General features: G+C 41.0%; 1 protein-coding gene across 2 annotated transcripts in view; it reads left to right on the top strand.

The window, feature by feature from the left end:
* The window catches only part of palm2akap2 (PALM2 and AKAP2 fusion), an 81,110-nt gene that overhangs the window by 43,524 nt on the left and 13,960 nt on the right, over positions 1-23,626 (top strand). For both annotated transcript variants that reach the window (XM_029445201.1, XM_029445204.1), the window contains exons 8-9: positions 1-332; positions 7,907-7,992. The exon at positions 1-332 is cut by the window's left edge and continues 499 nt beyond it. In XM_029445201.1, coding sequence (XP_029301061.1) covers positions 1-332; positions 7,907-7,992 — 418 coding nt within the window. The remainder of the gene's footprint in view (positions 333-7,906; positions 7,993-23,626) is intronic.

A 23,626-nucleotide genomic window follows, 5' to 3' on the forward strand; every position in this document is an offset into this window, starting at 1 on the left:
TTTGGAGCACCCAATCACCATGGTGTTCCTCGGCTACCAGGACGTTGATGACACGAGCGAGAGCAGACGGCTGCTTGGTTTTGATGGCGCCGTGAAGGCCGAGGTGGTTCTGATCGACGAAGACGACGAAAAATCACTGAGGGAGAAGACGGTCACCGACCTATCCATCATCGACGGCACGGCGGCCGACCTTGTGTCAGGGCGGCCGGCCACGTCCGAGGGCGCCAGCACGGAACTGTCATCTGACGGACGTGAGCCTGACAGCGCCTCCTCGCCCCCCGCCAATCCCGACGCCAACACAGCCCCCCCGCCCGGCCTCACCCCCGCCACAGGTACAGACAAGAGGAAACGCTGCGAGTGCTGCATCCTCATGTGACTGAATCTTCTCCCTCTTCCAACCCTTTTATTATTACCCACAACACCCCTCTCTTCTCCTCTGTCTCTGGATGGTTACTAACAGAAGTCCCGCCTTCCTCCTCCTCCTCTGGACTCTGATCGGCTGGCACACACATGCACGCACACACGCTCTTGTCTGACCTTTGACTTTTTACTCAGCTACGTTGTTACCCTCCACATCTCTACTCTTTCGTTACCCTCTCTGTCCTCATGGAGGCTCTGCCTTCATGTCTCCTGTCTCCTCAGACAACAAGTATATTTCATGAATTCAAATTAAGCCGAAATTAAGCTCTTGTCAGGCTGCTCCATTAACGGTGAAAACAGTCATACAGATGGTTGTTGACAAACAGCTTAAACCAGGTAGAAAAGATAGAACTACTCTCAGTGAACAATCAGTCACAATTCCATGCTGCCAACAATCAACTAGGTCATCGCCTTTTAATAAGCCAGTTTATAAAACATTAAAAAAGGCGTCCTTTTCTCTCAACCCTGATCCACATAATCGCTCCTGTTGTCTCCAAAAATACACACATAAACAACTGCACACCCAACACCCTCCCCCCCCTCCATTGTACCAACTCTCTCTGACCCGGGTAGAGAGGAGGGTACTCGTTGCCTTGGTTTCTTTACGTGCCTCTTCATTCTTCCACACTGATAGTCCTAACAAAAAATTAGAGATAATTAAAAGTTTTCTATTAGGTTTTATTTCAGTTTGCCGTTGTTATCTGAACTTGTTTTTTCTTTTCCCTTTAAAATTTAAAAGGCAATTGAATTGTTGGGACGCCTGTTTCCGTGGGAAACTGAAGTTTTTTGACATTGTAGTTAGTAATAACAGGACTCTCTCTCTCTCTTTCTCTCTGCACCTCTCTCTTTGTCATTGTGTCCATTAACTCCAGCTATTCCACTGCTGAGGCCATTTCCTCCTGTTCCAGTACTTCCTAACTCAGCAGCCAATAAGAAGCAGTGGAACACCTTTTGGCAGCCAGTAGGTTCTATACAGCCAACTTTTTCCAGTGTGTCTAAAGGCTATAGAGCACAGGAAGCTAACGGCAGCTTAATGAGTACACTGGCAGCAAAGGAACAAGTATTTCCACCTATGAAAACAAACATGGGTAACTACCACTAACAGCAGGGCACAAAGTTTTGAATAATGAATATTTACAAGCACTACCATATTACTCAATTATGACAGCTGTGCTCATAGATCTTTTAGAGAAAAATGATGTGCAAATGATGTTTCATCTTTTTGTCTATTAAATTCACTACAGAAGGCCACCAGAGGTCCATTAAAGTCTTAACAATTCAAAGAGACTAAAAACACTGCCAGCTCATGCTGTAGTCACCGACCAGGCCCTCGTTTACAAAGGTGCTGCGAATATTGTGGCCTGGGTGTCATGATAACATCATATTTATATTACACTGTAGGCCATTTACTTGGCTGGTTTTCAGAAAATCCCTCAAATACAGTAATCATCCTCATTCTGTTGAATGATAATGGATGCTCTGTAAAAGATGTTTGCTTCATTTCCAAGTGTCTTTGGTGTTACACGGAATAGAGAGGATGGTGATGCTCAATAGGCATCTGGTGAATTGGTTTAGTGAGTACACTTTGCCATTGTACGCTGCAGAACAAATAGCTGTCGTTAGAGTGAGATCAATAAAGTTACATGGGCCAGATACGTGATTGAAGAAGACGTCCGCACATTTACAAAAGAGGTTAGAGAGGCTCTTTAGATCGAAATAATGTGATCTGGTGTTGTTTGTGTGGCTCAGGTGCGCATCAAGAGGCTGTGATGTCCATGGCTCAAATACAACCTGGGTTTGAATATATGTTATTCACATCAAAATGCTCTTATTCACATCGTGGAAAAATAAAAAAGCTGACCTGAAGAGCCTCAACAACCTTTTTTTCAGAGTGCAGAATTGTTCTTTCCTTCTCTCTGCTTTACTAGCCCTGGACATATAGTGAAGAGCACAACATCTTGCTATGCACTGTGAACTAACTCTACGGAAGCCCCTAGAGGATAGTGAGAAAAAAAGATTCCAGTGATCCATTTTCTAAGTAAGAACTAAACACTTTTCTCTCCTGTGTTTGACTTAAGAACACGTGAAAAGAAGTGTTTCCAGGATAATCGTCCTGGCAATTTTTACATCTGCAAAACAGGTGCTAAAAAAAGGTTTTGACTGGTGATTTTCTAATTAGTTGTAATAACTAGTTTGGCCACAAGAGGCTGAAGAGCACCACTACCTTATGTTCAAGACATGTCAGCAATGTTACATAATTTGCTAACACACAATACATGTATCTTGTGTTTAGAGTGCATGCAGAAAAAATCTAATAAAAGTCATCTAGAAAAATTATCCTGATAAAAAATATATATAAAAAAATATATTCCTCGCCTGTTTCACAGTTAAAAAATGTGGAAAGATTATCCTGCCACATCCTTATTTCCCCTGTTCTTAAGTCATTAAAAAAGATAAAACAATTTAGATCATATTTAGAAAACGGATCACCAGAATATATTTTCTGATTTGTTTCCCTTTCAGGGCTTCCATATAACTGATAATACTGAAAAAAGAATAAAAGACAGAAACCATATACCCTGGCAACCAAAAGGACATTTCCAGAGTTAAGGTAAATCAGTGCTGTCCTTACATGACTCTGTGCACAGCGATACAATCCCACCTCTGAAATGTCCTGTCGGTGCAGAATTTGTATGCCCGCCTTCAAACATACATGCTTTAGTGTGATTGGCCACTGCTGCTGTCACTCAGTCCAGCTGGCTGTGTGATTGGCCACCACCAGGGGCCCTTCGGGGTCTAGTTTCCTGTGTAGATAAAGAATGTAAATATGCTCTATATTCTATCTAGTGATTTTATTTTCCACATCTATATAGAGATCTAGAGATAATTCTGATGTATTATGGGTACTAGACATTGTTCTGATGTCCTACGATGCCATATGATGACTGTATGAGTGCACAAACGCGAGCGTTGTATATTTTCATTCTCTTAACTTCACTGCTTTGCTGTGTGTAATCTCACAATTAACCCCCACACAACGTTTTCCCCCCCTCTTCTGACCACCACCACCTTCTCTGAACTCTTGGCGGCTGCTACCATTCCCAGACACTTTACGGTTGGCCTCGAAGGCATCTGAGGATCTTAAAAGACACCAAGATGGTTCTTCTGAGCAGTTTGTCGCAGTTATTTCCCCTCATTTAGTTTATTTTCAGACTGCAAGGCTTGTGTAAACTGGGAACAACTACTAATGACCTGTTCAGTGTCCCAGATTGGCCAAAGCACATTCATTACTTGACTGTTTGGGTTTTCAAAGATTGAGGAGGCTATGCAGAGAAGTGTATTCTTGATAGTGTAGTGTTAGTTTCCCCAAGGTGTGGCGCACATACATGATGTGCAACAGAGCAAAGAAGCTCTTACTGTTTGTTCCTTTCGAAAAGAAATCTCAAAACACATAAAAAAAATAAAAAATTTAAAAAGAGAAAGGCTGAGTTCAAGTTAATGGAGCCTGACCAATCCAGTTAGCCTGTGTGGGTTTGTGTGTGCGTGTTTTTGATGTAATGCAAGGAGCTGTACGTGAACAACAGACTTGTTGAGTTTACCAGCCCCACTGCCACGCCTGCAGTACTCCTCTGACTCTGTAGGGGTCTCTCTTTTTCTTGTTTGCCTGCCCTCACGGTTGTATGGACTGTTAAAACAAAAAGGAGCCATTTTCTATTGTTCAAACTCTCTCTCTCTCTCTCTCTCTCTCTCTCTCTCTCTCTCTCTCTCTCTCTCTCTCTCTCTCTCTTTCTTTGGGTATTACAACTTACTCACATTCTCTCTTTCTCTCTCTCTCTCTGATGTCTGTATCCTCTCTCTATCTTTGGTCAATAAAGCTGAGTTTCTCCAGTGCCCTCCTGCCGTCTCTTGCTTGTTGTTCTTTCCATCTGTCTCTAACATTCACTTTTTCATTGGCTGCTGACAAAGAGATCACAATCTATCCTTACTGCACCCCTATCTGTTATAATACCCACTGCCACTAACAAGCACACACACACACACACACACACACACACACACACACACACACACACACACACACACACACACACACACACACCACACACACACACATATCAAATTTAGATGTAGGGGATTTCTTTTGTCCAGAGTGTTTTTTAAAAGTCACATAAGACAAAAGAAATACAGCCGGGTCAGGTTATCAAGCACCACAAACTTACAAATGAAAGTAATCTCATACAACGTTCTAGTATGTTCTGTTGATGCCAATTATGATAAATACAACTTTTTAGTTTCATTTATTTCAACCCAGTCAAGCCAACAAACAAACTAGACAAGATCGTAGTGAGATGGAACTTACATAACTGCGTTGATTCACTTTGACCTTCATTTTGAACACCTCAGAATATTTTGACAGTATTAGTTGCATAATATTGACTACATTTAAATAGCACATAATGCAATATGCCTTGACAGGCAAACATGGTGATGCATTTTTCTAAGTCTGATCTAAATTGTTTTTTTTTCTCTCCTGTGTTTAAGACTTAAGAACAGTTGGGAAAAAAAGGTTTGTCAGGATAATCTTTCTAAATTCCTCAAATTAAAAACAATATAATCTGTGCAAGAGATGTTGGAAAAGTTTTGCCACAAACATTTTTCTAAATTACTTTTTCTTTCATCTGTGAAAACAGGTGGGGGGGGGGGGGGGGGGCAAGGTTTTGGTTCATAACTGTTTGTTGTTGTAATACGCATTTTGGCCACAAGAGGCTAACAAACACCTCTACTTCATGTTCTAGATGGGACTAAAAGCTATTAAAATACATTTCTAAAGATTATCCTGGCGAAACCTATTTTCTCGATCTTAATTCACAAACACAGGAGAGAAAACTATTTAGCTCAGAAATGAATCACCAGAATCTTACTTTCTCGCTGCCGTAAATAAATGCTTGAAAACCATCTAAATAAAACATTGATGGAGTGCAGACAATTTCAAGTCGTAAATAAAGATTAATGTGATAATGTGGCCCGATAGCAGGTGTTCTTGTGCAAGGCTCTGTGCCACAAAATAAAGCCTGAAACTTAAATCTAAGTGCGTTAACTCTCAAAACAGGTAAATTGCAACATGTCATCAGTCTGTTCCTACTAGAAATATTAAAAACCAGAATAAAAGAAGGCTGTAAGAACTCAAATGCAGTGCAGTGTTTCAATGTAAGCTCTCTCTTTCAGTATGACTAGCCACTGCTCATGAGAAATTACTCTAATATTACTGCAACATTCCTGTAGGGACTCATACTGTGTCTGTGACAGCTTATGAGTTCACACACTGCAAAGAATATGGAGTAGGTAGGAGCATAGGAGGGTAAGGACTTTAAATATTTAAGAAGATCGATAGGAGAGGAAGGGGAAGGTTAGGGAGGTGGTGCTGAAAGAAGGAAAGAAGATAGATAGCTCTTCAGTCTAGATACTATAACCCCCTACCCTAGTTTAGCAGGAGCCCTGAGGTGCCCCCGGTGGTATCAATATTAGGTACTGCAAGAAATCATCTCGCTGCACACTCAACTACGTACTGATACCACTGATAACTCCACAGCAAAGAACAGAGAGGACAACAAAGACAAAACACACTAAAGCACTTACAAGTATTGTATGAGAGTCCCACTCCTTCGAAAGCACACTGCATGATAAATAGTGCACAGAAAATGCACTTCCCGAAACCATAGATAGGCATATGGCAGGTGCACAATGTCATCTCTGCTTTGATAGTGTACGTCTCCGACTGGGTGTGATTATTTCAGTTTTTAAATCTGGAGAGGACAGCGACACAAACCTGACGCACACTTCCCCAGAGGACATAACACAAGGTGATAAATGATTATATTACAGACGTCATGACAACCAGCATCTGAAAACAGGTCAAATATACACATACACACACGCACACACACACACACTGTCTTCCCACACAGAGGATGGGTGTGTTTTCCGTGATCATAAGCAGTAATTGGTTTATCATAAGACAATGACAGCTAACAGAAACAATGACTGCAGATAATTATTACACACTGTCACACACACATGACAGGATGATTATAGACGTGTCAACGTTGGAAAACATGTCTCACTGTAAGCATGTGTCATAACATCGTGATATGGGTAACGCAGCAGCACGGATTGAACTGTGTTTTGTAATGTTGCACATTTGTGGGTCTATACAAACGATAGGACATACAATTTAAAGCAACACTGAAGTAGTAGATATCTTTTTGAGGTAGCAAATGATGATATAACAAAGAAACGCTGAATAATTAGATGTACAGTGATCTTGAATTAAGACATGTACTATGAAGTTTAATACACTACTACCACTACTAATGCTACTAATACTGCTGCTACTACCACAGCCAATACTATGAATATTAATACAATTGCCAATACTGTAAAGTTTTAGATCGTTTAAAAGTAGCAGTAACACATGTATAAGCACTATAAATTGAGATTAGTCGACGAATCGATTAGTTGATCGTCAAAAAAACTAATCGGCAACTATTTTGATAATCGATTTATCATTAAAAAATTAATGCAATCCACTCAGTTGTGGAGATTTCCTGCTTGTCTTTGTTTTAATCATGTTAAACTGAATCTCTTTGGGATTTGGACTGACAAAATAAGACATTTAAATACCTCACCTTGGATTTTGAGAAACTTGGATGGGCATCTTTCACTATTTTATGAGGATTTTATAGACCAATCGATTAAGCTGTGTCAGATGAATCGATAATGAAAACAATTATTCAAACGAGTTTCAGTGTTGTATTATGATATATAATTATTTGATTTTTATTACTCATGCATTAATGTTGGGTAGTTTCATCTATAAACGGATCATATGTTTTGTATATAAAATTAGAATCTACAAAAAAAACAGTTACTATAGCTGATAAGTAAATGTAATAAAGTACAGTTTTTGTATAAAGTATAAAGTAGCATCAAATTTAATTACCAAAGCAAAGTACCTTAAACTACTGTTAATTGAATTACATGTATGAGTTGCTACTAAGTACTGTGACAGCTACAACTTCTACAGTTGCAGTAGTAGTAACAGCAGTGTTATTACTTCAGTTTCGCTGCGTGTGGAAGTCAGGAGGTTGAGGATGATAAGATGAGATATGGAATCAGATGAACTTGTCTTCCTCGGGGTGAAACTTGGTCACTGAAGCAGCAAAGAACACAATCTTGTGTTCTCAGTGAAGACATAGGATTTACTATCGGTGCATTGATGATAACTGGTTTACAGAGTAACAGATGTTATAATCCACCACAGAAGCACGTGTGCATGTTATACACATCACTATCTAATATTAATATTACAAAATGTACAGGTCGGATGCATGCGGCATGCCAAAAATGTCACCCACAGGTGCAAATGGATATGATGATTAACAAAGATGACAATGGTGACAATAACTCTAATTTTGTTTTATAATAGGCTACGGAAAAACATCAGGGGTTACCGTGACAACAGCAAATGGGTATGAAGCGTCCATTCCGACCAGGCATCCTCACACCGCCATGGTGAGTAGTTTGTGATACTTATGTATCTAAGGGTGCAATTACTCAATGCAAAGCTATAAGGTGCTACACCAGGTCGCTATCATGATGTGGTTATTAAGAGGGGACTATTATATTGTTTTACAGGCTTCCAAGCGACAATTTCCAATATCCATTTTTGTTATACCTCAAAAGAAAAGAGTTTTGCTGAGCTTAAAACATCTGTGCCATATAGGCTCTTGTGCATTGTAGATTCAATTCAGGCTGCTAATTTGAAAATCTGTACATACACAGTATATGTTGACATGGCAAGTTCAAAGAAAGTGAGCGCATCAAGAAATAAAATCCCCAAATAACTCCTTGAATTCCTAATAATCACAAATTGATGACTTCTTCCACTGTCAGTTAGTTTAGTTGACAACAACAAAAGACATTATAGTTAAAGATAGATCATAGTGCTCCATAGTGTCAGACAGCTTAGACAAATGTCCCCAATAATCTAAAATGAAGTGCAACAATATCCAAGTGACACAACTATCATGTGGATTTTGGAGCAGAAGTGAGGATTAATGTGTTTGCTTAAAGTGAGATAATATTTGCAGTTCCCTGCACAGTGTACTGTATGTGCTTCCACATAGATTGTTTGTGCTGAACTAGACATCTGCTGGAGGGGCATGTTTGGAATGCCTTTCAGTCACATGGTTTCCTTTCTACAGGTGCATATTGTTCTGTCGTTTGCTGAGATGTCCTACTACAGTGTCTCTATAAACATTTTTTAACTGCCTGTTGTTTTATTAGGGGTGCTTAGTGAATTTAATATGATCTTACTGTACTTTGTGGCATTTTTATCTGCAGTATATAATATATAATATTTCTAAAGGGAAGTCTGTGATACTGAATAGTACATTTATAGTGACTTTACTGTACTTTTGGGCATTTTATGGTATACATTTAATACAATACTGTAATATTCGTAGAGAGTTATATCTGGTCATGAAGTGTAGTGAGTTTCAAGTTTATTATTTCCATATAGGCCTAGTACATTTTGTTCTCTATGTTGTAGTCTATATTGATTTAGGTTAGTGTCATAAGAAAATTGTACTTAAATATTTTAAAGTAAACCTCCTCATTTTGCAGAGTGGCCCCTTAATTGTTATTTTTCTATTAATGTACTGACATTTCAATATTATTAGTAACTGATACATTGAAGAAGATTGCACCATATCTTATTAACTGATCATGTTTTGTAATAAAAGCTTAATCTGTAAAGCAACTATAACAGTGACACACTGCAAATGTGGTGGGGTAAATGGCACAATATTTTCCTCTTAAAGGAGTACTCCAGCAATTTAGTATTAGGTGATTGCTAGCTGCTCTCTATGTGTACAACGTTAGAGTGCCCCTTTAAATGTAGTGGCTGTATATTATTATACTTTTATTCAGGTGAAGTTATTATTTTACATTCTACGTATGTGCCGTTCTAGACTAAATTAGGACTAGTTTACACCACCGCCACCTGTTCTGGAGTGTTCTGAGTTTGTTTTTGTTTTTCTGAAAATGCCACCTGAGCACATTTGACTGAGGGGAGGTAGAGCTGGAGGTGGGGAGGTAGAGACAGAGAGGTGGGGAGACAGAGAGGTGGGGTACAGAAGCATTGGGGGGGGGGGGCTGGCTGGGCTGCAGTCAGATTGTTGTGCAGTTGAATAAATGAATGAAAGGCAGTACGGCGGTAACCTGATCCGCCCGGGTCGGCCTCATTGTGCTTGGCTGGAGCTTGCGCTGGAGGCTCGCTCTCTGATTGTCTCTGGAACGGGACAGAAAACACTCCTGGGACCTCGCGAGCGCTGCATTATTCAGCGCGCGTGCCTAAAAAAAAAAAAAAGAGAGAGAGAGAGAGGGAGAGAGAGAGAAGGGGAGAGAGGAGAGAGAGGAGAGGGAGGAGGGAACCGCTGGTTGGAAAAGCTGGCGCGTAAAAGGAGCTCAATGTCATCCCAGTCAGAGCTTGCTGTTACCGTTATTACGTGCTGTTGAGAGCACGCGAGCATCTGTTCCTCCACTTCTGCTGTCTGCTTGTTTCTCTAACGTCCCGCCGGCCGGTGGTGCAGCCGCTACGGACACGTTTTCCCGAGCTGAACGTTGACGGAGAAGACTAAAAAAGAAGAAGCAGCGGTCAGCAGGTCGGTTACGCCTTCACCGTTAAAACCTAATCCCGGTTATTAGCAGTTAGCTGTCGGTCTTAAGGAGCTTCAGGGTATCAGCGCGTTGCTTCGCATCTTTCTCCACACAGGTAGATGGAATTAGCACAAAAGTAATGCCCAAAACAAAACAAAAAAATATGTTTAACTTAAATTTCCGTCGGAAAGAAAACTCATATTCAAGGGACAGTTTATGTGGAGGGTGTGTGTGGGTCCAATGGACTTTGTTTCGCATGCTGTGTTGTTAGTTAATGTTAGTTTATGCGTGTATGTTTCTTTGTAAGTGTGTGTGTGCTGGCTAACAGAGACAGAGCCTGTAATTACACTGATTGGCTTTAAAGTGGTGAGGACACAGGATACTGCAGCCTGCTCTCCTGAGAGAAACATCCAAAGGAGGTTAGTGGACCAGACTGCTTGCTGCAGTATTCTCTATGTCTCTCTGTGTGCTCCTGCTCCTCCTCTGCATCACTTTGACCTAGATATAGAAATGACCTTAACCTGGCTTTCATAATCCACATACTGAATGACTTGGCAGAGACAGAGAGGCAGTCTTGTTGGTGTTGCTATTTGTTATGTCTCTCACCAAACACCATTATAATTTTATCCTTGGTGCTATAATGGCTCATTATGCAGTGTTCATTAAACATTATGTGAATGCCCTTGCTCTTGTAAAAAAGAAGTGGCAGTGCACACAATCTCAGCCCGTAAAGCACTCATTGATTGCATTTTGAATATAACATGCACAAGGTTAAACAAGTAGAGGTACTCACAGATGTGCTGGTGTGTCAAAAGGTGGCAGTAGATAAAACCAAAGCGAGAGCTGGCACATGCTCAGCGAAAACCACCTGGAGCCAGACTTCATTTGTTTGCTCCAGATTTGCTTGTGAAGAGTTTTCATTTTTTTTTCTCTGTGCCTGTAGCGGTTGCCAAGCAACTTTGCAGACTTTGTTGATGTTCAACAAGGGATGGACATTGTCATGCTGGATGTAATTGGCTGATGGGCGGGTTTGTCCTCTTAGTGCTGGATCAGAGGCTTTCTTCACTTCAGACAAAGTATCTTAACAAGGGATTAAAAATGATCATTTTATTCTGTGTATCTCAATGTGACAGTGTTTTACTTATAGCCTGCTGTACATAACCCATTATGGGTCAGGTGATGAAATCCACTGTAATCACCTAAAACTGCACACTCATGGTGCAGAAATCTTCCAGTTAAATACAGTCCATCACCAAATGTTTTTTTCAGAATAACGTAAGAAGTTGTGGGGGGGGGGGGGGGGGGGGGGGAGAGAAACAACCATGACCCTGTTTTCCCATCATTTCCAACAATGCTGATTGATTTCACTTCACTGTAGAGTTCCTGACATTTTGCTTGCATGCAGATGACCAGTACAATACCAAAGTGATGCAAGCTCCAGAAATCAAGCGTGTCCCTTTGAACATTCTTACAGTCGCTCTGTAAAGAGATGTGTTCGTTTCTAGTTAAGCCTGGCCTTGACAGCTTTTATTTATTCTGCACACAGTTTACACAGCACTTCCCGTAAGACAGGCAAACACACCCACATGACAAGAAGAAGCAAGGAGGAAGCATCAAAACCATAGCTTCAGATCTACATATTTTTAACCAACATGTCTCATTAAAGAAAGGTCAATGTGTGGGTTGAATCAGCTTGTCACGTACATTTTTGGAGCATCCACAAAATTGTACCATTAAACTGAGGCACAAAAAACAGTAGTGATGATGAGCTTCTGGACAGATTTGATCAGTATCGTTCAAAATTGAAGCATAAACAAATCTGTGGTGGAGGGATTAGTCTGTTATTTTTGTCCACACTCTATTTAGAATAGCTCATCATCCGTGTTCACGTTTTTGTTTGGTCATCATTTGAAATTACTAGCTGATTCTGGAAATAACAAAACCAAGCAGCAAACTGCCAATTCAGACAGTCATTCAGCATGTTTGCCAACACCTGCTGGGCCAGGGGACAGGGACATCACAGCCAGCTCTTTTATCTGATTATATAGTCGATGATAACAGGAGCCACATTCTGAATGTCCCGTTGAGACAGTCAGTGCCTGTTAGGGTAGCTTAAGGTTTATGTGTGTTTGTCTGGTGGAAATACGTTGTCCTTCAACACCCTTCTCAGCAGCACTGTGGACTGTGAGAACATTAACAGCAACAACAAACTTATCAGCGTCGCTTCTTCCTCCAAACCGCTCCCTCTTCCCAGAAAACACACACACACACACACACACACACACACACACACACACACACACACACACACACACACACACACACGTAATCACAGGTTACATAACATCTGTGTGTGGTTGATGATGCTAAAGCTTGACGAGCCAGGAGTACACAGGAGGTGGAAATGGGAATGAGGTACTGAAGGAGAGACGGGATGAGAGAGACCGACGTGCTGACAAGAAACAATGAGTACAAGGAGATATAAAGGGCGGTGCAGGTGTGTGTGTGTGTGTGTGTGTGTGTGTGTGTGTGTGTGTGTGTGTGTGTGTGTGTGTGTGTGTGTGTGTGTGTTGGGGGTAGGTGGAGCGGTGAACGTCCGGCAAGTGAAGGAAAACGTGAGGAAGGGAGGTGGAGGAGGGTGCTGCTAGTAGGAAGTCTGTTCAGCCTCACACAGCTCCAAGTGTTGTTGACATTAACTGGCCGATGGCCTTTCAATGGCCGATCTGTTGATGGGCCTCCACTGGCTGTCTTCCAGGAAGAGAGTGATACTCCGCCTTTTGTTATTGGATGAAGTCCCAAACGTTACAGTCAAATCAGTGCTGTTCAGATAAACGCTTATGTCATTGGTTGTGGTTTGAGTTTGTGTCTAAGCACACATTGTGGATATGCAGTATGCTGTGTCGCTTCTCAATTCACAAATGTAATGGGTGTGTTATCAGCTGACAATGAGTGTTTGTCATTGGAAATCATGTGAGTTCCCCTCAGGCCAGCTATTAGACTGAGTCTTAAAAATGATTTTTTTTTCCCAGCATTTAAACAAAGCCGCCTCATTTTGTGCATGTCTGGAGTAGTTTAAGTACCGGTAGTTCTTTGAGCTGTGAATGACACTTTGTGGCTATTTTTGTTCATTCTATGGGAAACGGATAACAGCTGACAGTGAGGATGGGAGAAACAGTAGTGTCTGTGTGTGTCTGCTTAAGTGCTTCTTGTTTATTTGTTCTCATAAGTTCCTTGAAGTCACCGTAAGAGAAAAGAAGCACATTTGAAGAGATAAAGGCACTTTTCAAAAGTGGCTAAAATTATTTTGCCATAAGCTTAAATTGTTAAAAGTTTAGATTCATAAAAATGAAACCAATTATCATGTCATATGAAAACAAAACGTACAATGGATTCCACCTGAGTCTTGGGCATGAGGGCTGTGTTTCAGTATCCAATTACAGATGGTTTTGTTTTTTTGCCTGATAATCAAACTGATTTGCCATCTTGTTTTCAATTCATTATTCAGGCTAATGATGAGTTTATTATTGTTGGTCAGGAGTGACAGACATATCCACCCGCCAACTATATTTTCACTTGACAAAGAAGCTACGGCAGAGCAGTTAGTTATCTCATCATTAGTCGTGTCAGTCAAAGAAATGTGTCATTGTGTAGCTGCATTGATCCTATCCATGCTTGTCGCCATCTTTGTTTGGAATTCATTCTGGCTCTGACGCAAAAAGATAACGTTCTCATTCTTAACCCTGGCTACTAAGCTCTGATTGGCTCAGCTGAACTATTTGCTTTGGTGTATCCACGGCAATGTAAACAAGGGTTTTTACTGCCATATTATGTTGAGGCTTGTGTCACTTTCAAAATGAAAATAAAAGAAAAAAAGGCCTGAATTAAGCGCCTACCAAGGTCAAAGGCTTATTTTTTGTCACATTCCATCCTCCATCAAAGTAATTTGTCCAGGGTTTCGGTATTTGTGTTCCAGAGAGGAAGAGAACTGAAGGGACGCAGGAAACGTAACAATACATTCCAGCCATGTGATGGCCCCCATCACACAACCCCCGCCACCCACTATTGTCTGCAACATCCACCGACTATTGTTGTACTGTGCAACAGAAGTCATTCATTTAACACAAAGCAAAGCACAAACCACCTGCTAGCACAAATACCGTGTTTACAACACAGACAATGAAAATGCAGAAATATAGAGAGCAAGACATCATTAAGAAAAATGCCTTTGAACAGAACATTAGAAAACAAAAAAAAAGTTTGATTAAGTACTAAGTCAGGAGGGAGGTTGACCTCGAATGTCAGAGCTTCATCTCCCAACAGTGCTGTGTTTTGGTGGTGCAAAGCTGCAGAAGTCTCTTTATCAAATTCCAGCGTTGCAGTGGAATGTCAGAATGCTACCTGATCTTTAGGTGCTGCACAATGTGTAAGGTGGGCTCATTTCTTATTCCATCTTATCCTCCTGAGAGCCCAGCCGAGCCGTGGACCCTCAACGTCGTGGCGTTTTTTAGGAAGTGAGGTCGTTTCAACTGTTACTCCTTCAAGGATCTGCTTAGAATCTTGTCTGTGGGAAATGACTCACAACTATGAAAGAATGGAGGATGTAATGCATAACATTTTATATCCACTTCTTGTTCCCATTGCCTCTAGAAGAACCTTCCTTTTGGATGAGGCAGATAGATTTGCAGGAAGTGAAAGAGGGAGCACCAAACAATAGATTACAACACTTCATCACAAAATAACTCCTGGAATGTGCGAAGCGTCACAGGCTGTGTAACAGAATCTGAGGGGAGTTTTCCTTAGAGGTTAGCGAAAGGTTAGCACTTGGGATTTTAGGTGAAGATCAAAACTAGGTTGGTTAGGGTTAAATTGGTGAAGCGACAAAGGTTAAGATCTAAACTAAGTCAACGGACGATCTTCTCGAGTATAGAAAGACAAACACTAAGTTTGTTTCTAGACAATCTTATTTCTATTCATTTCGGTGATATGTGATATGCACTGCAGGAATTTACTGGGAGGGAATCAGTTGTTTATACTGTAGTAACATGTAGACAAGGAATTAATTACATTTAAAGCTAATCAGCAGGTCTTACTTCAGGTCATGTTGTCCTAACTGGCTGCGAGATTGCTTTCTAAAAATGCTTATAAATATATTTAATTTCGCAGAATGGTTGCTGTTTTTCAGAATTCGACTGAATCCATGATATTGCTTTGAAGGCAGAAATGAGCACAGATGGGAACAAAGTATTATCTGAATAAATGGGAAATAATTGACAGGTCCAGACATGTTTGATGTCACCAGGCTGTTTTCTTCCTGTGTGAAGCCTCCATCCTCCTGCTGTCTAAATACAACAGGCGTAATGAGCTAGTTTCCGGAAATAGACCGGTGATTAACACACTGCTCTCTCAGTGTGTGGCAGAGATAGTTAATGCTATAAGATAACACAGGGAAGAGGTTCAGTCTCTTAGGACATCAGTTATTTTTGCCTTCAAGCCTTTTATGTGCCGCTGAGGCAGGGTCAGCTACAGCCATGCTGCATCAAAACATATGGACGGGATGCTGTTTCTTGAGAAAGTAACTCATACTGACTCACAGTGCGCTGCTGATGGATGATAGCGCCAGAAACTATTCTTCACAAGTTCACCGTGCTAGTAATGTTGTATAGTTTCACTATTGAGACTAGCTTTCGATAATTGAGTACTCACTTATTTTTCTTCAAAACTATTTAATTTAAATTTAGAGCTATTACTCTAAAGCCTGTTAGCTTTGCCACGCAATCTAAATGTGCTGCATTTGCTGCAATTAGCCAGCTTTCTGAGGTGTATTTTGGGTGTTATAGCTTTGTAGAGCTTTCTAAACATAGCTAGCTGCTATGAGTGAGAGTGACTGTTGTGCTGTAATGTAAGTCACTAATCTAATTAATCCCCACAGCGCATTTAAAGCCATGCTGACTTTAGACTGCTGGTTTCAGCTAATTGTTTGCAACATAACTTCAACAGTTATGGGTGTGGCTCATAGTCACACTAATGATCTTAATGATGCAGATTGACCACCCTAGCAGACAAATGCATTGCCAGCAAAAGAGGCTGCAGGACGCTGCTGTATGTTCTTGGAAAGAAAATCCAGCAACCAGTCCAGCAATGTGTGAAACTGCAAAACTGCATTATGCACCATTTTCACATTTTTAGAGGCACAAATGGCCTCTTTTCACTCAAATTAAAAATCCACCAAAAAGCTTACATGTCAGCTTCCCTGGCCACAGATCTTACTTTTATTCAGAATCTTTAGCATATTAGCCGGTTAGCCTCACTGTGTGGTCTCTGCACTGAGAGTCCTGTGGGACAAAATACTAAAATGGGCTGCTTCATGCTGGGAAAGGATTACAATTATATGCTCCGTGGCTTTTTCTTCACTCACAAGCACACACAGACACACACACAGACACACACACACACACACACACACACACACACACACACACACACACACACACACACACACTCCCACACTCACACACACACATACACACACACACACACACACACACACACACACACACACACACACACACACACACACACACACACACACACACAGAAACAAGCACCACCACATCCTCGAAAAACCCTCAAACTCAGCCATCCATGTGTCCCCTCCTCCTCTAGTGATGATTTGTTCCTGCATGTCTGGCCTCAGCTTATTTCCTGCACGATCATCCTGTTACCTCTGATTCTGATTGTCCGTCTGATTCCATAGAGGCTCATCTTTTATTTTTTCAGTTTCAGTTCTGAGATTGCTCACAGTATTTTAGTAACACACTTGTTTAGGAGTTAGTGCTCATGAAGACTGGCGATAGATCAACCGGAGAAGTGCTGTTTGTGTTGCCTGTAAGAGAGAAACCTCACTATAGGGTGGGCCGTTGAAATGGTCGGGGTGATTAAATTGTCATATTCACTGTGTCTATGTGTGTGCATGATGTGATATTAAACAAAGGGTATGGTAGTTGACAGCAAGCACCGTCATTGATTGAATCATTGATTGAGGTTCATCTTGAAATTGAAAAACTAAAATCAGGTTTTGGTTTGAGTTCCTCAGAATGCAAAGGTTTTTTTTTTAATTAGAGAGACTACCATTTTACATTGAATACTTTTGTAAACAAAATATACTCAGAAAATGTCAGGAAAGGAAAATATTCTAACACCTATTGTACTTATGAGTAAAACACAAAATACGACTGTACACCCTCTGAATTCAAGTTCCTCTCTTTCCCCGAACGAAGACTCGCTTAATTGCCTTGTTAACTCATCGTAAAACACACTTCATTCGAACTCCACAGAACCTAAATAAAACTCACCAAAGCCATCTTGGTTAGTCTTTCCACTGTTCCAAAAATCACCAACCTTTTGTCAAAATGAACCATTAATCCACAGAGTTAGCTCTACCCGCGTCTGTCGCTGTAGATCTATCGCCACACTGCGTTTTAATGCTGAGCAGTGGCTCACTCACATTTTGCTGATTGGACACTAATCAAATGAACTCATTACACTTCATGGCTTTATAGCTGCTTCTTGTTGTTCCTGCTGGCACAAGTCAGTAAAATACTCATGATAAAAGGATTTATAGTCAATTGTTTGTTTCATATAATCAATGTCTTTGCTTCGTAAGTAGCTGTGTACATGCAGCAGTGTAATTCAAGGCTTCAAGGATGAATGATTCATTTATTGTCATTCTGCAACACAGGGTTGCACAACAAAATGCAGATGTAGCCGGGAGGCCACGATGGAGCAGGTCTCTGTAAAGATGTGGCCACAACAGTCTCTGACGTTGCTGGTTTTACCTGAGTCTTAATTCATCCATCTTATTTCCCTACGACCGGACATCAGCCAGGTGCAGGCTGGGTAGTGGAATAGACTTAATAGGTAGCTGTAAGCTATAACAAACTAATTCTTGCCTAATGAATCTGTTAAAGGCGTCTACTGTCTACTGTGCGTGGATGTCTTGAACAGAGCTTATTTTGCCACAAAGACTAACTCACTGCATTAGCTGTCACATAATGCACACTCAGTGTACCATTTCACCGGGCAGCCAGCCCAGCAAAGTACAGTTTGTTTTACTGTCACAGTATGAAATATTATTATACGCACAGATCTGGGCTCCACTTTTAGAAAGCAACACAGTAGGTTCTTGTACAACTCTCTCGGTGTTACTGTTAGACTTTGTTCTGTCTCGTTAGTACTGCACTTGTGCTGGGAGTGTTGATCTGGCTCTGTGTCATGTGCTTGGAGAGTGGTCAGTCACACTCTCTGACTACAGACCGTTCTGGTTAAGAAGAGCCCTCCGTAGTGAGCATCTAAGTGTGTGTGTGTGTGTGCGTGTGTGTGTGTGTGTGTGTGTGTGTGTGTGTGTGTGGAGTCTAGCATTAGTATTCAGCCTTGAGAGTCTCACTGAAGCGCCTGTCGGGCCCTTTGTTGTTGTTTCATGAGGGGGTCTTGGGGGGTCTGGGGACGGTTGTGTGTGAGTGGAGTCATGAGGGGCTTGGAAAGGGACACACATAGTCCAGACATGCAGTGCATTCCTCTGTAACACTCAAAAGTCAAAAGGTTTCTTAACATGATTTCAGTCTGGTTGTTGTTTCAAGCTCTCTGGCAATCGGTAGGTGAAAATCACATTATTGTTATTCGTTTGCAAAATGTCGTTACCGTGCTTCTTAAACAGGGATGGACATTGCTTTATTGATTCTGTGCTGTGTGGGTGTGTGGGTGTTGTTTCAATGCTGCTATCAGCTAACCATCCATTAGGTTAAGACAGGTTTTAAGTATTTCAATTGAAAATGTGTCAAAATGTCAAACTAAAAAGCACAGAAGGCGATGTCCAAACACACTTAAGAGAATATACAACATTTTAATTCCTTTTTAAAGTCTGTTTTGTGTTGGCCGATCAAGTTGTTTTCTCGCAGACTCTTCATTTTGCCAAATGTTGACCCCAGTGAACTAGTAGTGTGTGATTGTGTCTGTGTTGCAGTGCAGGTGGCTTCAATTTGTTGGTGCATTTCCTGTGTTGAGGGCCATTTCCATGGATACAAGTTAGCGCAGCTTCCTGGTTTCCTGTTTAGATAACCTGTGCGCTGTGATAGGCTTTTATCCAATCAGTTGCTTCCTTTTCTTTGCAGCATCATTTGTTTTAAAGTGTCCACCGCCCATCTCTTAATACATTGTCATTATCTTCATCGTGCAGCATCATTTGTTTTAAAGTGTCCACCGCCCATCTCTTAATACATTGTCATTATCTTCATCGTGCAGCGAAACCTGAGTGTTTTAAAATATCTATGGATCCAAGAGGGTGTTACCCTTCACTGCAGGCGCTTCTGGACTCAGCAATTATCAGCTTTTTTGTGAAAGTGGTTGCTTTTTAAGAATATTTTACAGTGTGCGAATACAGTGGATTATTGACACTCTGGCTTCATTATGAACCCTCCCCTCCCTTCCTGTTCTGGAAATGTCAAACGTCTCCTAAATATTTACAAGAATCAGTTTTTAAATAGTTTTGAAGAGAGAAATGGTACAGTGCGGGTTCTGAATCATGCTTTATTTTAAGACTGGTGACTCTAACTTGTATTTCATCACATTATTTATACATGTTTTTACAAATGTTATTACATTATTTGCAAATATATTTGAACAAGCCTTAGGAGTTCTCATCCAACGTTAGCATTGTGAAAATGTGGCTGTAATTCAAAGCTTGGTCCTTCATAGAGGAAGGCATTATATCTTCTCTTCTCTAAGTGTTTAGAGATTACATGCTAAACCTATTTTGAATTATTGAAGATTTAATAACCATCCTACCCATATGATGTTCTACTGAATGTCCTGTTTTAGTCCAAAATAATGAACATTGACACCAATGAAATATGTGACTTCAAACGTGTTTGACGTAAAAGTGACATTATTTCTCTCCCATATTGTATGCAAAATGAATGATTAAATCGACACAAACACACACAGACTGTATACCCTGGAGCCACGCAGGGCACGACCTAGATACTAAAAAAAAATTATGGATTATATTTTTCTTGTTTTTACTACTTGGTTTCACACTGTTTGTGCAGAGTTTGGACTGTACAGTGTGGGTGTGTGTCTATGGACATTTGTGTCTTTCTGGCAAACTGCGAGGAAATGTGTCATTTAGTTTTATTTCTAATCAATTCCGATCAACCTCCATGATATAAGACTGCTCTGGGCACTACTCTTTATTGACTGGATGACCCAGATCGCAATCACATGTAGACACGCACATGAATAAACCGTCACAAATAGTCCTGCTGTCTTTTATTTTCTGACAGTCTTTTTTTCATCTTTCACAGTTTGTCTGTTACTGGACCCTGAGGCCATTAGCTCCTCATCTATAACCCACCATAATGACCATCACAAGTCTCTTGGCGTGTTAAACCCCTCCAGGAATTGAACCCCTCAGTGCATATGCAATAATTAGGTTACTGTCCCAATTTTCTGTGACCGACTTCTCTTCATCATATGGCTCAGAGTTATTATTAGCCTGGGAGCTCACCAAGAAGTTGTGATTTGTCAAACAGGGACACTGAAAAGGGGTTGGGAGGGGGGGGGGGGGGTGTTAGGATCTTTCTTGAGTGCCACAGTTTATATTTAATTTCTGTTTTTATTTTCCAGACAATTTTCAAGGTAATTAGCAGAGAGAGCTAATGTTTGTCACACTCTCGTAGGACGCAGGGCTGTTAATGGCTTTCGCTGGCCTTCCTTTGCAGCTGCAGAGTAGGATAACCTCTGACCTCTGGACCACCCTGCTGTTCTCAACATAATCCACTGATTTCAATCAATTTTCAATTAGAATAATAAAGTCAGGGGCATCAAAGCTCAAGTTAAAAGACTGAATCTTTGTGCATATCAAAGAGAAGTCCTGTCTTTTGTTTTCATTTCTGAACCTTTATTTCATTGCCCAACACCAGAACAAAAGTTAAAAGGAGATATTTCAGGCCTGGTATTTAAAGAAGACATGATTTATAGTCCCTCCATGAGTACAACACCTTGTTCACCATTTCAACTTTTCACAGCAGTGACGAGGCAACTAGCTAACTAGAGCAAAACAAATGTCCAGAGAAGAGGTTATATATCATTATCAAATACTTCAGTAAAACCGCTTTGATATTTGCTTATTTGCATTTAAAATATGTATCTTTATAGCGCTAATTGCTGAAATGCATTCTAACATCGGTACCTCTGTCGTAGCACCGTCCTCCATCATTTAGCAGCCGCTGACACAATGTTGCTAATTGCCCTTGTAAATTCGAGGAAAGTGTTTCCAGTGCGTCTTGATGTTGTGCTTGTGAGCAGAGAAAGTGAACCATGGCTCAGGTCAGCTCTAGTTTCCACTGGCCTGATCCTATGACCCAACAGGTCCACACGTACACACAACACCGACTAGAAGGCACTCAGAGAGCGCAGAATTCCTCCACGGCCATTTCCATAAGTGAAAGAAAATGCGTGTAACTGATTTGGATCTGATTCCGAAATGTAAGAGGTTCTTCATTGGCCCATGCTTCACCCTTCCATCAAGTTTTTTAAAAACCGTGCCGTGTCGTTTTTCCGTAATCCTGTTGACAAACAAACAAATCAAATCGGACAAGAACCTCATTGGCTAAAAGTAAAGATGAGTACACCTTCATTTTGGCATTGAAGTTACGGACCGCCTGTGTTTTTGATAGTATTAAACCAAATAATGACAAAGATTTGGTTTGTTCTGTTAAACAGCTTTAAGATTAGCCTGTAAAGCCTGCACTAAAAGCGCTATTAAATAGATTCTTTGTAAGGTAGCATGAGGCAGCAGATTTGATATAATTAACTTTTTATTAAAAGATGAATACAACCGGTACATCACTCCAACCCTCACACTGAGTCAACATTCCCATACTGATGATGACAGAAGAAAATACCATTGAAATACCTCCCTTATCACCTCCGCCGCCTTTCTTCAGTCATCATCTCTTCATCATGGCCTCTCTGTCTGCCCTTTTCTCTCTGTCTCCTCACATTTTGACAGCGACATACGTGTAGGGAAAGACAGGGCCCGGGCTTACACAGGAAGGGAGGAGTGGGGAGCCACAGGGTGTGGATGTTTTTGGTGTGTGTGTGTGTGTGTGTGTGTGTGTGTGTGTGTGTGTATGAGGGCCTCCACAGAAGGGGTCTTTGTGGGTGAGGGCATCTGGAGAAACACACATAGCCCATGACATCACAGCTTACAGAGCAGCCGTCAGGAATGTTACTGAGAAAGGAGAGGCTTTGTGGAGGAGAGGAAAGAGACGGGAGGGGAGGAAAAGGAGGAGAAGAAGAGGAGGAAAAGGCTTGGCCAGGGAAAAGTTTGGCACTCCCACTTTCTGGAACAGGACGGAGAGAGGCTGGACTGAAGTGAACAGAGCTAAATAGGAAAACGGATAAAGCTTATTAAAAGAAGTCACGTATATGGATGGTAGAAAGTATTGTAATATACACCATGGATTTACAGATATCACTGAAATAGACTAGAGCAGAAGGTGAGTACTAAGACTATTCAACTTTTTTGGAGTTGTTTTCGCCGTTTAAGTTAATTTTGGGCAATTCCTGTATTTTAGGATATTTTTTAGTTTGAGGAAATACTGCACTGTGTCAAGAAACTCACAAACTAGATGATGTTGAAGTATAAAATCAGGAGCTCTTCGAGACAGGGAAAGCAATGACTGTCTAGCTTACTTATAATGGACTTCCTTGGTATTGATTGGCGGTCTGAAAAGCATCGGAAGCGCTCTGATCGTTTGTTAAAAATCCTTTATTGATTCATGGATTATCTATATTTTAGTTTGATAGGATGAGAACACCAAACGTTAGCGACACAGAACAAACAGGAACCTGAAAACTGTAAAGGAAAAAGAAGAGGAAGTGTCAGAATAGAAACACACACACTCAAATATAACATACATGTGTTGTATTAGATTAAGTATTGATTCAAAAATTCAGAAATCTGTTGTGGCAAAGGTTATCCAGATGTCACGACATATTGTTTAGTGAACTATACACCTGAAGACCCCGTTGAGTCCTTTCTGCTGACTTGTCGTGTGTAGGGCAACTTTCAGCCCACTTGTCTCTCTATTGATATTGCTTGTCAGTTACCAACGATGTGACGATCTAGCCATGTTCAGTTTGTCAATGACATGCCACCACTCTTATTCAATACCTCCACACTGTCTTAAGCAGAGACTGACTGAAATCATGAATAAGTACCAGATATAGCTGATTGTCGTGGGTTGTTTGGATCTGAGAAGACCATGCTAAACCGGCAGCAGGCTCCAGTTACTACACAGGATCATATTTAGCCAGGAAACGGAGCCGGGGAACGCTGACTGCACTGGGTTACACAGGAGTTTAGTGTGTGTGCATGTGCGTTTGAGGACGTACATCATCCGGCTAACATGTGTGTTCTGAGCTG

This window comes from Cottoperca gobio, chromosome 12 (assembly GCF_900634415.1).
Source record: "Cottoperca gobio chromosome 12, fCotGob3.1, whole genome shotgun sequence".
NCBI classification, from domain to species: Eukaryota; Metazoa; Chordata; class Actinopteri; order Perciformes; family Bovichtidae; genus Cottoperca; species Cottoperca gobio.